The sequence below is a fragment of the Brachyistius frenatus genome, unplaced genomic scaffold (genome assembly GCF_029030835.1).
Source record: "Brachyistius frenatus isolate BFR_SWC_R1_liver_20210118 unplaced genomic scaffold, ASM2903083v1 Contig_23, whole genome shotgun sequence".
NCBI classification, from domain to species: domain Eukaryota; kingdom Metazoa; phylum Chordata; class Actinopteri; family Embiotocidae; genus Brachyistius; species Brachyistius frenatus.
Genome location: NW_027210622.1, coordinates 4,115,191 through 4,127,968, shown reverse-complemented (window position 1 = coordinate 4,127,968; position 12,778 = coordinate 4,115,191). Strand labels below are relative to the sequence as shown.

The window sequence follows — 12,778 nt, the reverse complement described above, 5'->3', positions numbered from 1 at the left end:
CTTTGTCTCACTGCCACCTCAATACAGCAACAATATTGTGTGCTAACAGCAGGATTATCTGAAAAAAGAGATAACCAACATGTTTGTGGAAAAAGACCAAGTCATTACTTATTGCCAAACAAAGAAAACAAGAAACATAACCACTAAAAACTGCAAAAGTTACTGCACCACAAGTTCCTTTCCATTTTGTAAAATTAAACATGAAAATCAAGGCAATAAGCTATAAAAGATATGGCTGAGAGCATTGACACACTAATGACCTATTTTGGGTTTTGCTACAAAAAAATACCTTCATCTCTCTTCTATGCAGCAGGAACACTGTCTGCTGATCTGGAGCTTTATGCTGAACACTTGTAACAACCGCAACATCAGCACTGTAGTCATAGACTGATATGCAGACAAAACTCCCCTCTAATCCAAGAAAAACAACTCAATAACACTGTGAGGCAGGATGAAGCTCAGGCTGCTCGTAGCTTTAAACAAGTGACCAGTGGTTATTCTTGAAAAACAGATAGAAGCAAATATTTTCTTGCACCAAATGGGTATTTTTTTTACTTGTTCTCTGTTTTGATCAAAATGAATAATGCCTTTCACAAGCTACCCCAACTTCCTCTACTTCAATTTACATAACTTAAACTCCAGTAAAAAGAGGAACCCATGAGTCCGAAAAAATAGGCCAGCTTGAGACGATGTAGTTTGAATTTCTGTTTACCTGTGACTGTGGACACTGCTGGCATACTGTTAATGTAATGTAATGTTAAATGATGCAGTAATAAATGCTCAAATCTTTTTTTTCCTACATACGTGCGCAGAAAAAGCAGATTTGGGCTTGTTTGGATATCTGGCCTTACTTGCTTGCTTCTATTTATTGAAACCACCAGACAAAAGATATCACGCTACAAATATACATCATCAACAACAACAGCAACATACAAATCAGGACAATAATGTTTGTCTGCAAGCATAGTATTACATGCTTCATCTATTGTGGGCCCTGTTGGCTACAGCACACCGGCAGAGCAGCAGACCAACGAACAGAAAAGGAGGAAGCAGACGGGCTGAGCAGAAGCAGCGGTTGAGTCGCAATCAGTGATGTCATGACTGCGAGATGCCAGAGCAGCTGCGAAACCTGCACTCTCACAGACTCAGTGCCAGCCGGGTCCTGCTGCGTCTTGCCTCGGCATGAGGTGTGCTCACTCCTCTTCTTTTGTCAAAACAATGTGGCACACTGTTACACTCTGCTGTGTTCTATGACTGTGAGTGACTCAGGATAAGTGTGTCAGTTTAACACCCTGAGTGTAATGAATGGTTTTGACCGATTGACTTTTTTGTTGTTTTTGTTTTGAAACACGTTTAAACACTAGTAGAACGCTTTAAGGGACTTATACTTAACTTTTTAAGGCGAGGAACAACACTGCAGCGGATAGATGGTTATTAAGTACATTCCTGGGTAACATGCTAACAGTATGTTGCCTCAGTCTTGTTGGCGTCATGTTTTAATTGAACTACTTACGTATTACAACAACTTAAAACCTTGTCTATTTTTAAGGGATTTGTTGGCAGTGAAACTTAATGAATCCAGGTATTTTACCAATTTGGAAGCTAATCCAAAACTAAAACTGGCTGTCAGAACTCTTCTCTAGTGAGGAAGTAGGTATGAATTGCGCTGCACTCCCAGCTGTGTGACTTATTTCATAGTTCACATAGAAGTCAAGTCAAGTCCTGAGCCCAGTCTATGTCCACAGATCTATCCTATGACTGATAGCAGATGTATTTTATTTTATTTTATTATTTGTATACTAACATGTGACACCAACACTTCAGTATTCTGAACCATGATTTTTGTATTAAATTCCACAACAATTTATTTTTATTCCCCGCGACCCTGAAGCCTGAAATGCTTGATGAGGTAAACATTAAAATCACTGAAATAAAAGCAGGAAACTGAAAAATGCTGCCAAAACACAACATTTCTTTTTTTTATGAAATAATGCTTTCTTTTGAAATTGCTTTGTCATCTTTTACGCCCAAACTCAGAGATACCAAGCAACTCTCATCCTCTTAACTATTTTAACCAGAGTTGTATTTCCTCATTCACCGCCTGCCTCTCTCTCTTCTCTCTCTGAACAAGATCAGCATCCAGCCACCATATTTCTCACCCGTCCAGCTTCGAGGGTCTACCTGCTTTTAATCATCCTGGCATGAGAGGGGGAGTCTGCTATCCGTCCACTAACAACAGACTTTCTCTGTTTTGCCAACCACCCTCCATCTACCCCTTCCTTTTCCTTCTGCTGTCACTGCTAACTCTCTGAAACACTTCAGCCAGCAAAAACATTTCGTCCTTGTCCGTGCCTCTGCTCTCTCTTCTTCACTCTCTTTTGTGTCCTTCTGTGATTAAAGATAACAGCGAGAAAGAGGAGGATCTGTTTGCTTTATTGTCTTTCAGCCCACCTACCTCGTTACACTTCCACTGCTTTTTTTTGGCTGATATCTGCTCCTTAACTCCTTGGCATGACGATATTATCACCCTCCTCTTCGTTCTCATTCACTCCCTTCCCAAATGCATTTTCTGCCTAAATCCTTGACTGTATAAGCACATTGCACATGGCTACGAATCACGTTCCAGTCCAGCAGACAAAATATCAAACAGTCAATCGAATGTAACTAATCAAATCTAATCTGGCAGTTATTTTAAAAATGGATAAAAATGCCAAGCGAAAAATGCAACATGTACTGGGACCAGAGTCCTAAAATTGGTATTTTGCTGCTTTGAATATGTTTGGGGTTTGGTCTGTTTGTCACAAAAAACAAGCAATTTGAAGGCCTCATATTTGGTTCGGACAAATTGTGATTTCCACAATCACAGTTTTATATATATAAAACCAGTAAACTGTTTTAGAGAAATGAGTATCTCTCCAAACTTGAGAAATGCAAACAGACACACTTCTTTGTACCTCTGTACCTGTTTTTAGATTTCCTTTTCTAATACCTTCAGCCCCATTTCACTGCTTCAGTCCTTTTTTAGACTACTTGTAGAAGGCTGAAACATCTGATTAGGAGTCGTGAACTGGAGGAGTGAGGGGAAGTTGACAGGATTTGCTAGTCAGAAGGCAGCCTTAGCCAGAGACACAGAGCACACAGTATCTCTTACAGGCGAATGTTTACATGAGGCTGATCTCAGACAGGAAGGCATTTGGACAGCCTCAGGCAGTGACCCACAGACGTGGCCTCTCAGAGGAACAACACTGAAAAAGCCTGGTGTCCCTCACCACGCCAAAATTATATAGAACCACTGTAGTACTGACCTCGAAAAAGAAGAAAGTTACACAAGTAGCACCTGTAAAAGGGAAGCTGCAGCTCAGAGCACTAAACTAAATAAACTCTTCGGTGTTTGCCAAAAAGAGCAAAGAGGTCAAAGGTGAGGATATCGTATAGAGAGCATAGTCAATCACCGTAAGAGAAGTCATAAATTCCCCCCCAAGATCTATTTTAAAACTAATTCACAAAAGCCTTCTAAAGATGTGTCTACCTCCCTCCAGGCCTTTTCGGAGATTGGTAAAAAAAAAAGAAAAAAGAAAAGGAATATGTCTCTGATATGGTTATTCTGTAAAAGAATTTTTTTCCCCCCCCCTGTTTAGAGACTCTTATATGAATTACATACACCTCGTCCCTCATTGAAAACCCCAGAATCTACCCATATGCAAATATTTTTCTGTTCAAAAGTTTAACCATTGGATGCCAGATGTCTCGTTCATCACCGAGTACATTCTGAAGCTTCAAGCTCCACATCACGCCGGTGTACGAGTTGGACCAGGATTGGCTTCCTGCAGTGCTGCCTCGTCAGTCACAGACCTGCCAAGACACCTTAAACTCACATTTTAGATGAGCTTTCAACAAATTTCAGCAGATGATTTTGTACACAGCTTTCTAACGTCTCGCTGAACAACATTCTGTACAGTGACACTAAAAAAAAAAAAAAAATCCAGAAGAGGTCATATTTACCAAAAGACAAGAAGACTAAGTTTTAAGTGGAGGGAGACTTTGAAAATGTTGTACTTTTTCCACATCTGACATTTCTCTGTCGACTTTTTTTTTAAACTATGGGAACTTCTGAGCTATTTGTAAGTTTGAGGAACTCCAGTTCAACGATTTTACCCATTTCTATATATATATAAAAAAAAACACTGGGCTGACCTGACAAAGGGTTTACACTGTAAATGTAAAAAATAATCAAAACAATGCCATTCAATTTCTCAACCCAAACATTATGAATTTATAACATTATTAGCTTTACATTCGAAAGGAACTTAGCATTTCATTTTAACAAGGTCATAATAAATATATGAGCAAAACAAGGGCAAAAGCTGCACCCAGGGAAGTTTACCCACATACCACTTGGACCTCAATATTTTGTAGATACACTCTGCGTCATTTGCAAGTTTAGCCTAACTGGACATTTCATTTGTATTCATCTGACTAGAAATGTCTGAAGGGAAACGCTAGAATTCACAGAAATAGGTCCCTGAGAAGACAGTGAGACACCAGCCAGCCTAGAAAATCAACAACAATGATGACAAGGCAGCTAAAAGTCCCACTTTTCCACTTCCCATAGTCATGTGCCTCGGTCTTGTGCCTTGTGGAGCATGGCATCAGCTCAGAGAAGTTCGAAGTTCAATACGTGTACAAAAAAAAAGAGAAGAAGCCCTTACAAGAAGTGAACCACAAAGGAGAGAAATGGGAACATTGGAAAGGGGTTGGGGGATCGTCATAAAACAGAAAATGTCCCTGGGCGGTTGAAAATGTTTAGCCGCAAGGATCCAATACATTGACATCACTACATATGGACATATGGAGATAGTCACTGACGAACTCACTCAAATGTGACAACAAGGATACGATGAAGGCACAAGTTATCAAAAGGCTCCTGACAGAATCATTAGGTCAGTGAGGCTCACAGATAACATCAATGTTTTCATCTCCAAAGACTGGAAGACTCTGAAGGGTGGGTTTGTCATGCATAAGATGAAGACTAACAGGATGACAGGTGAGACAAACAGCCACTGAATGAACTAAGGTAAAGACAGACTGCTAGACAAACAGGCAAAAAGCAGATTGACAAGAGATACTGTAGATTGTCAGCTACATAAAGAAAGGATGGTGTCACCATTTTACTGGCTTGTTTTTACTACAGACATGTGTCATGAGGGAAGTCACATAAAATGAGGGAGAGGAAAGCCCGTAACACCAAAGACTTACAAGAGGGTATGGCCCAGGAAGGGAAAAGGGGATTTAAAATCCAGTTAAGTCTTTCGTGGACTATTTGGGTAATCATTGACTCCAATCAATTTTGAAAGTGTGTTTTATATCAAAATCAAAATGCTGCCTGCGGTTCTTTTCAAGCTGAGAAAGAAAATAGTTGTTTTATCACAGAAAGTTTAATGTTAGCTCTTTAGAAGGCACTCAGATGGTGAATTTCTTCGTTGGAATCAACTTAATAGTTGCTACTCATCAACATCCCAATTCAGAGTTTGTATGGTGAAAGTTTCTCACACCCGCTCCTGAGATCAAACACAGAATCAGTCTCAGTTTAGGCTACAAGGTGGCATGTATGTGAAACCAGCCACAACAGAGACAGACCGCTGAGGCACGAGTCTGAGACCGACTCTGTGACTAACAGAGTACAAAACGACTTGCCTGCTGTTCCAGGAGTAAAGTCCTGGCATGAGCACAATGACCCTGGAGGTGATATCGTCATGACTCACATCACACATACACCTACATTTGGCTTGTGTTTGAAGCAGCTAAGCGGACTGGATTTTCACGTACTCAGCTTTATAAAGGATCAGACAATTAGTAACGACTGCTTCACAAAAGGCAGCAGGCAGCACCTCCGACACCATCTAGTCGAGGGAAAAGCCTGCTTTACGACAGCAGTGATGCACTTGTACTAAAAACCACGCTGAGCAAAGACTTGAGCCACGAGGAGGAGTGATGCTCCCCAATGTGATGCACTGTGCAGGTTTCCCTAAACTTAAAAAGAATAACCAGCTCAAGATTATTGTCATCATACAGTTCATTTATTCAATTTCGAGGGTCGATCAAAAAAGCTCAGACTGCTCCTCTTGCGTGTGAACAGTGTACAACACTGTGAGGTGCAACGAGCAGAGAGAAGCTATAACCTTTGAAAGGAAGTAATCCAACTTACGGAGCTTGATCAACATCAGCCCCGCGTGTTACCGTGACCATCGTCAGAGAGCGTACGTCGACTTCTGTGTCAAACTCTGGAAATCGTCAAGAGGCCCTTGAAATGCTTCAGAAGGTCTCTGGCAATGAAGTCATGAGACTGGAGAGTGTTTCCGTTTTCAAGGGGCAGAACATCACTCTGAAGGGACGAAAAAACACGCATCGGGACAACCAGGTGGGTTTTCTTTGATGTTCACAGATTTGTGCGCTGTAAATCTGTCCCAATGGGTCAGACTGTCATCACAGAGTTCCACTGGAGCGTTCTGAGGGAAAACATTAAGCGCAAATAACCGCGTGGCGCTCGATTTCTCCAACCTGCTCACAGCACGTTGAAAACGCACGAGTTTATCATCCAAACCAACACAACTGCAAAACAGTCCAAAGAGAGTGGAAAAACGCCCATCACATTTTTGAAGAGTCCAAAGTCACGTGTTGCCCAAGTAATAGTCCAAAAACTAAAGGTACATGCAGTCTGTGAATTTAATGGAAGGCTAACAATACCTGCCAATAGTTGCACCTGTAGTGTGCCATATCATATAATGCACACCATCGTTTTATATATATATATATATAAGAATTCATTCGCGTGGTCATATGACCCTAGAAAATATCACAATATGTCAGGCTATAACTATGATAACAATATTCCTGAAGAGAGGACCTAATGCAACATTTTCTTATTTTGATTTCAAAAACAAGCAATTGCAACAAAATAAGTGTTAGGATTTGATATACCAGCATGAATGTGTGTATGTTTGCCTTCTAATTTGCCTAAAAGAATTTGATTCATCACAATATATATATATATATATGCATATATATATATAAAATATATATATATATAATATATACATATATATAATATATACATATATATAATATATACATATATACATATACATATATATAATATATACATATACATACATATATAAAATATATATATAAAATATATATAAATATAAAAACGATGGTGTGAATTATATGATATGGCACACTACAGATGCAACTATTGGCAGGTATTGTTAGCCTTCCATTAAATTCACAGACTGCATGTACCTTTAGTTTTTATATATATAAAAAAAATATATATATATATATATATATATTGTGATGAATCAAATTCTTTCAAGCAAATTAGAAGGCAAACATACACACATTCATGCTGGTATATAAAATCCTAACACTTATTTTGTTGCAATTGCTTGTTTTTTAAAATCACAATAAGAAAATGTTGTATTAGGTCCTCTCTTCAGGAATATTGTTATCATAGTTATAGCCTGACATATTGTGATATTTTCTAGGGTCATATGACCACGCGAATGAATTCTTGCCAACTTCAGCCGAAGGTAAACAAAATGCACCTTAACCACAGTACATGCGTTACTTTCAACACTCGTCATTTCACCTGTCAAATCCAGGTGTAGATTTCAAAACATGCATGAAGGTATCAAAAGTTTAGGTGAAATCATATCTGGCAGTTTTAGAGGAAGATTAGCTGAATAATTTACTCTAAAATAGGTTTCAAATCAAACTGCTGCCAACTGTGGAAGGAAAACATTCAAATTCACCAGCAACAACTTATTCAGTGATCACGCTTCACGCCCAAACGCAGGGTCACGTTACTTGACCAAAACTGGGAGCATCCAGTTCACGGGAACAGGAGTTAATCACGTGTCGTAGTCACTGGCAAGAAATCAGGCATATATGGCATCAGGGCAAGCCGGTACGTCAAGTACACAGACGGTTGGATCAATGCTAAAAAAATAAATAAAAAATTTTTTTAAATAAAAAATAAAAAAGTTTAATTTGAACTTCACTCTGCCTCAATAATGACTGAAAACAAGTTCCTGGACGCGTGACGGCGGAGCAGCGTGACGAGGTGACGTTAACGTCGAGCACGGCTAACTTGTTCAACTTGGCTAACTTCAACGCTTTCTCGCTGGCCCGAGTTGACATTTTTAGCTTCACTGTCCACGGCACGCAAACTAAAACGCAGTCCTTGAACTCCACTTACATCTTTGTGTTCTTGTTTGACGTTGAACAGGTTGAGTCGCTGGAGTCGCGCTTTCATCCCATCCGCCATAAAAGTTTTACACGAACAAGATTACTTCTCCGTCACTTGTTCCTGAAGGGTTGTGTGGGGAACTTCAATATCGCTCGTTTCATTGGAAAGTTGATTTTGCTCCCTGAAACCGAGGAGGATCCTGCGGTTAATTGCCGCCCACCCCCCCCCAAAAAAAAAATCACCATTACAAGACACCGACATCCTGTTTAAAACGTCACAATAAAAGACATCCAAAAGATATCTATGGATATCACGTGACATTTACGATGTATTCTTTTATTTTGAAGGCACAGCATGTCATTTCCCTTTTTTTTTGTCGCAACTAACTATGCTCAACTTGGCGCAGCTAAATCAGCCAATGCGCCGACAGAAAGAGGTGGACACAAGTTCCTGTCCCGGGGCAGTCAAAACTTTAGGCGGTGGACGTTTGGGTGGATTAGGTCTGTTGTCTTCGTCGGTATGACTGAATATAAACAGCATTTCCGGTTTGCAGGCAGACCAGTCATGCAGGTTCTCGGGGTGTACAGCCACTGACCGAGAATTGGGATGAAGTGACCTTGTGTGGCCCACAAGTTTGAAGCCGTTTTCATGTTTTGGTCAATATTTTTTACACTGTTTCGTTTCAAGGTCTGAAGCCACAGTGCAACAATTATTGTAGTTTCTACAGCAGATTATTTTGACAGTGTTTCATTCCCAATAATAGGAAAACTACTGTAATCAGTCCATGTAAAATCTGCATTTAAATTATTATTATTATTTTTTTTTTTTACATAAACACCAGTTGCAACTAAATGATGGCTTCATTGACAAAGACTTCTTTTTTTAAACACACGGATAGCAAATGGCTTGTATTGCTATATTGACTCTAAATATTTTATAGCTATAAGAAACAACAACAACCAACCCATTTGTAGTAGAGACTGGAATATTGTCATAGATGAATATTTACTTATCGCTGATGAAGATTAATCAGGGTGTTTGGATTGCTAGTTCAAAAGAGTAGATTCCTCTGAGATAGTCTGCAAAAAAATCCCTAACACACAAAAAGGAAATTCTTCACCTGGTAATTTGGTGTGCGATAAAAAAAAATATATACAACGCATTTAAAAATATTTTGCATGTAGCCAAATCATACATCGAAATGCGAATAGTCATTTAATCATCAAATCAAAACGGGAATCTAACAAGTACAGTTACTCTCACGTGAAGTGGTGAGCATTGTTAGTGATGAAATTAAATGGTTAGTTCTTGTGAACATTAACAAAGTAGTAAGAAACAACTTACTGCAAATACAACTACCTTACTTGAACAGTAGAGTGCCTTTAACTAGTCAGTCAGTGAATGCAAATCCAAAACTCTAATCTACTCCTAAATCAATGCCAGCTGTTGATTGCAGCAGCGGTTTTATGTAAAAGTCCTTAATAGATTACATTTTGAAAATTAATAAAATACTTAAGAAGAATTGCATTAAATAGGGTAACATCCATTAAGTTGGCATGTGAAACATAAATTAGCAGTGATTAAAAAAAAAATCACGCAGAAACAAAGCAATAAACACAAATTCCTCCAAAAAGATGTTCACCCTATAACGCTGAGGTTTTTACAGGTTTGTGGTGACACCCAGTGGTTACTTTGTGAAACCGCTCCAGGCGAAGGGGAAAACCCCACAAACCCTCAGTGTTTCTGTCCCCTGACACTGAAAAGGAAGTTTCTCTTCATCTCTGCAGTGCTTAGGTTAACAACGGGTGATACCCCCCCCCCACACACACACAATGTTTATTTTAATGTGTGTAACAGACTGCATGTCCCACATCCCTGTACACGCATGCATTCACAAAATACAAATAAGATCACAACGCAAGATGACAAATCACTACAAATAAGAAAACACACACTCGTACTTCTATAAAAAAATTAAAATGTTACCGACACAATGCCTCTAACTCTATTATCAGAACAACACAGTGAACCTTGACCCTAAACCTCGCCCTAACACCCTAGAAGCACATCTTGAATCCTGAAATAGGTTAAACATTCTCACCTGTACTGCATGGGCTCTTCATTCAGAGATATTTGGGCCAACTTTAACCACTCAGATTGCAAATAGAGATCTTTTTTTTTTTTTTTTTCAATCAAAGTTAAAACATTGCTAGCCATCAGTCGTAGGAGGAAATAAAGTTAGGTTTCCTGATAAAAAATATTTCACAAGTCTTGCAGTAGATCATCAAAATAGGATACAGACCATAAAAAGATAAGAATCTTCTGGCATATCTCCTGCATGCTAAATGCTGCTGTATCGTTAAGTTCAGGCTGTATTGGCACCAATTTCTACATGTTTGAGATATAATCACATTACTTACACAAAGTGAATCATTTATTATCCCAGGAGTTCATAATGTGCCTGTTATGATACAGTCCATCTGAGAAAAATGTTCTCTCCTCTGTTTTGATTATCACCCTTTGGATACACATTTCAATATGTGCTGCACATAAAATTGTGTTGAAAATGAAATTGCTGGTTACTGTACCGTCACCTCCTCCCTCACTTGAAAGTGACAGTACTCACAGATGCAGTGTGATTTTTTTTTTCTTGGTGTATGTCTGGTTGAGTGTTTCCTCATACAAAGGTTTTACTTATTGGTCATCCTGACTGTCTATATTGTGAATCTGCAATGATGCTTTTCCCTACATCCACTGCATAACGTGTACAGAAAGGAATCCAATCCTCTGTCTGGGTTGATCCCTGTTTTCTGTTAGGGTCATTTGGGGGGGGGGGAGTTATATTCGTATCTGAATTGAAGATCTAAAGACAGCGAGTTCTGTGTGCTGTGCAGATTGTAAAGCCACTTAAGCGTATTTGTCATAATTGGCGATGTAAACAAAATGGTCTTGACATGATTTAAAAAGGGGATTAAATCTGATGATGTGTGTGTGTGTGTGGCTTTGGTGCTGAATCATTCTTGATTCCAGTTCTAGTTCGTGGTAGTTTATGCATTTTTATTTCTGTTAAATAATACTTTAGTTCACAACATTTAATAAGCTAAAAGAAGCTTTATGGTTGACAAAGTATTAAAAGCCCCGCAGGCTTGCTTAAATATTGCATTGATAATCAGCATGAATGTAAGAGTGCGTGCGTGTGCGCATGTCGGTGTTTAAGCCCAGTGTGACAGATCTAGAGCAACAGGTGGTCAGCCCTACATCATCATCACACTCTTTAAAGGGCTGAACGATAAACCAGAAGCACACACAAACTCAACAACAATCACATCACAACAGGTGCTGGGTCACAGGAAGTGGTCTCCATGGCAACTTGGCTCCACACCCTGCATGGTTGTTGTAAAACATGCTCATGTTCTCTCAGTCAAGAAAACACACACAAACACACATCAAGACCTGTGAAGCAGCTGTGTGAAAAGTACAGCTTAACTGTATGTATGCATTTATGCCTCGAACACACTTGGTGATATTTACAGTACACCACACGGTACGTGTTGGCTGTTCATACATTTGAAGCTTGGACATGTGCGCATGTGCCTGGTGAAGGGCAAGAGACACAGTCTGACATTATGGTCAAACTGACATTTTGTATTTTGACCTCTTTGACTCATTTTGTTTCACATCGAATATCCTTCATTGTCTCCAACTCCCTAATTTGGCCAACTCTTTTAAGTCTCTCTGCTATGTCAGGCATGGCGCGCTATCAGATGTCTCTGGGCTGACTCAGACGCCAGCTGTGACTTTCCTGTGCATACATACGGAGGCTTTTGGCAACGCATGCCATGTGGAGGAGAGGTGAAGGGGCTAGAGGTCAGGAGCGTGTTGGTCAGCAGACTGCGTCAGTGTGCATACTGTCCTTGTATTTTGGCTCGTGTTGTTGAATACGGTAAAAGCACAGCGTACGTGGGCGTCAGAAGTGAAGAAGCCAGATGCAGTTTCTGTCGGTGGGAAGTCATAATAAATACTGATGCGGTCGCTGAAAGCTCAGGCAGGTTTTTGTCATACATACAAATATAAGGAAGAGATCATTGCTAAGCAAATCCCTGTTTACATCTCTGTTCTGACATGCCATACATCTATGTGCTGTTGTAGGCTGAGTTGTGTGCTTGATTAATATAATATTCCGTGTTATGAGAACCCCCTATGAAAAATATGGCATTAATAGGCCACTGGAGTACAGATGAGTTGCCCTCTTTGTGGCTCTTGAATAAACGGACAAATCCTAATTTGTAAAACACACAATGCGGAGTGACAAGGGAGAACACAGATATGATTAAGAGCTTTTCCATAATGTGGACCGTGTTTATTTAAGAGGGCTTGTCTCTGGGTCTCGGTTGTCCTGTCTGTTGAGACATCAGTTTTAGCTTTTTGCTAAATCATCAGGTTTGTGTCACCTTTGTAGCTGTGCAGCTGTATATTCGCGGCTTCTTTGATGTTGCGCATCACTTTGCATACAAGTGTATAATATGT

General features: G+C 39.6%; 1 protein-coding gene across 4 annotated transcripts in view; it reads right to left on the bottom strand.

Moving 5' to 3' along the window:
* The window catches only part of tbc1d1 (TBC1 (tre-2/USP6, BUB2, cdc16) domain family, member 1), a 45,132-nt gene that overhangs the window by 30,518 nt on the left and 1,836 nt on the right, over positions 1-12,778 (bottom strand). The window contains exon 1 of one of the 4 annotated variants that reach the window (XM_069697478.1): positions 8,261-8,458. The exons of the other annotated variants lie outside the window; for them this stretch is intronic. Within the exon in view, the coding sequence (XP_069553579.1) occupies positions 8,261-8,329 (69 nt within the window). The 5' untranslated portion in view covers positions 8,330-8,458. Of the gene's footprint in view, positions 1-8,260; positions 8,459-12,778 lie in introns of those variants that run through there. 4 annotated transcript variants of the gene reach the window in all.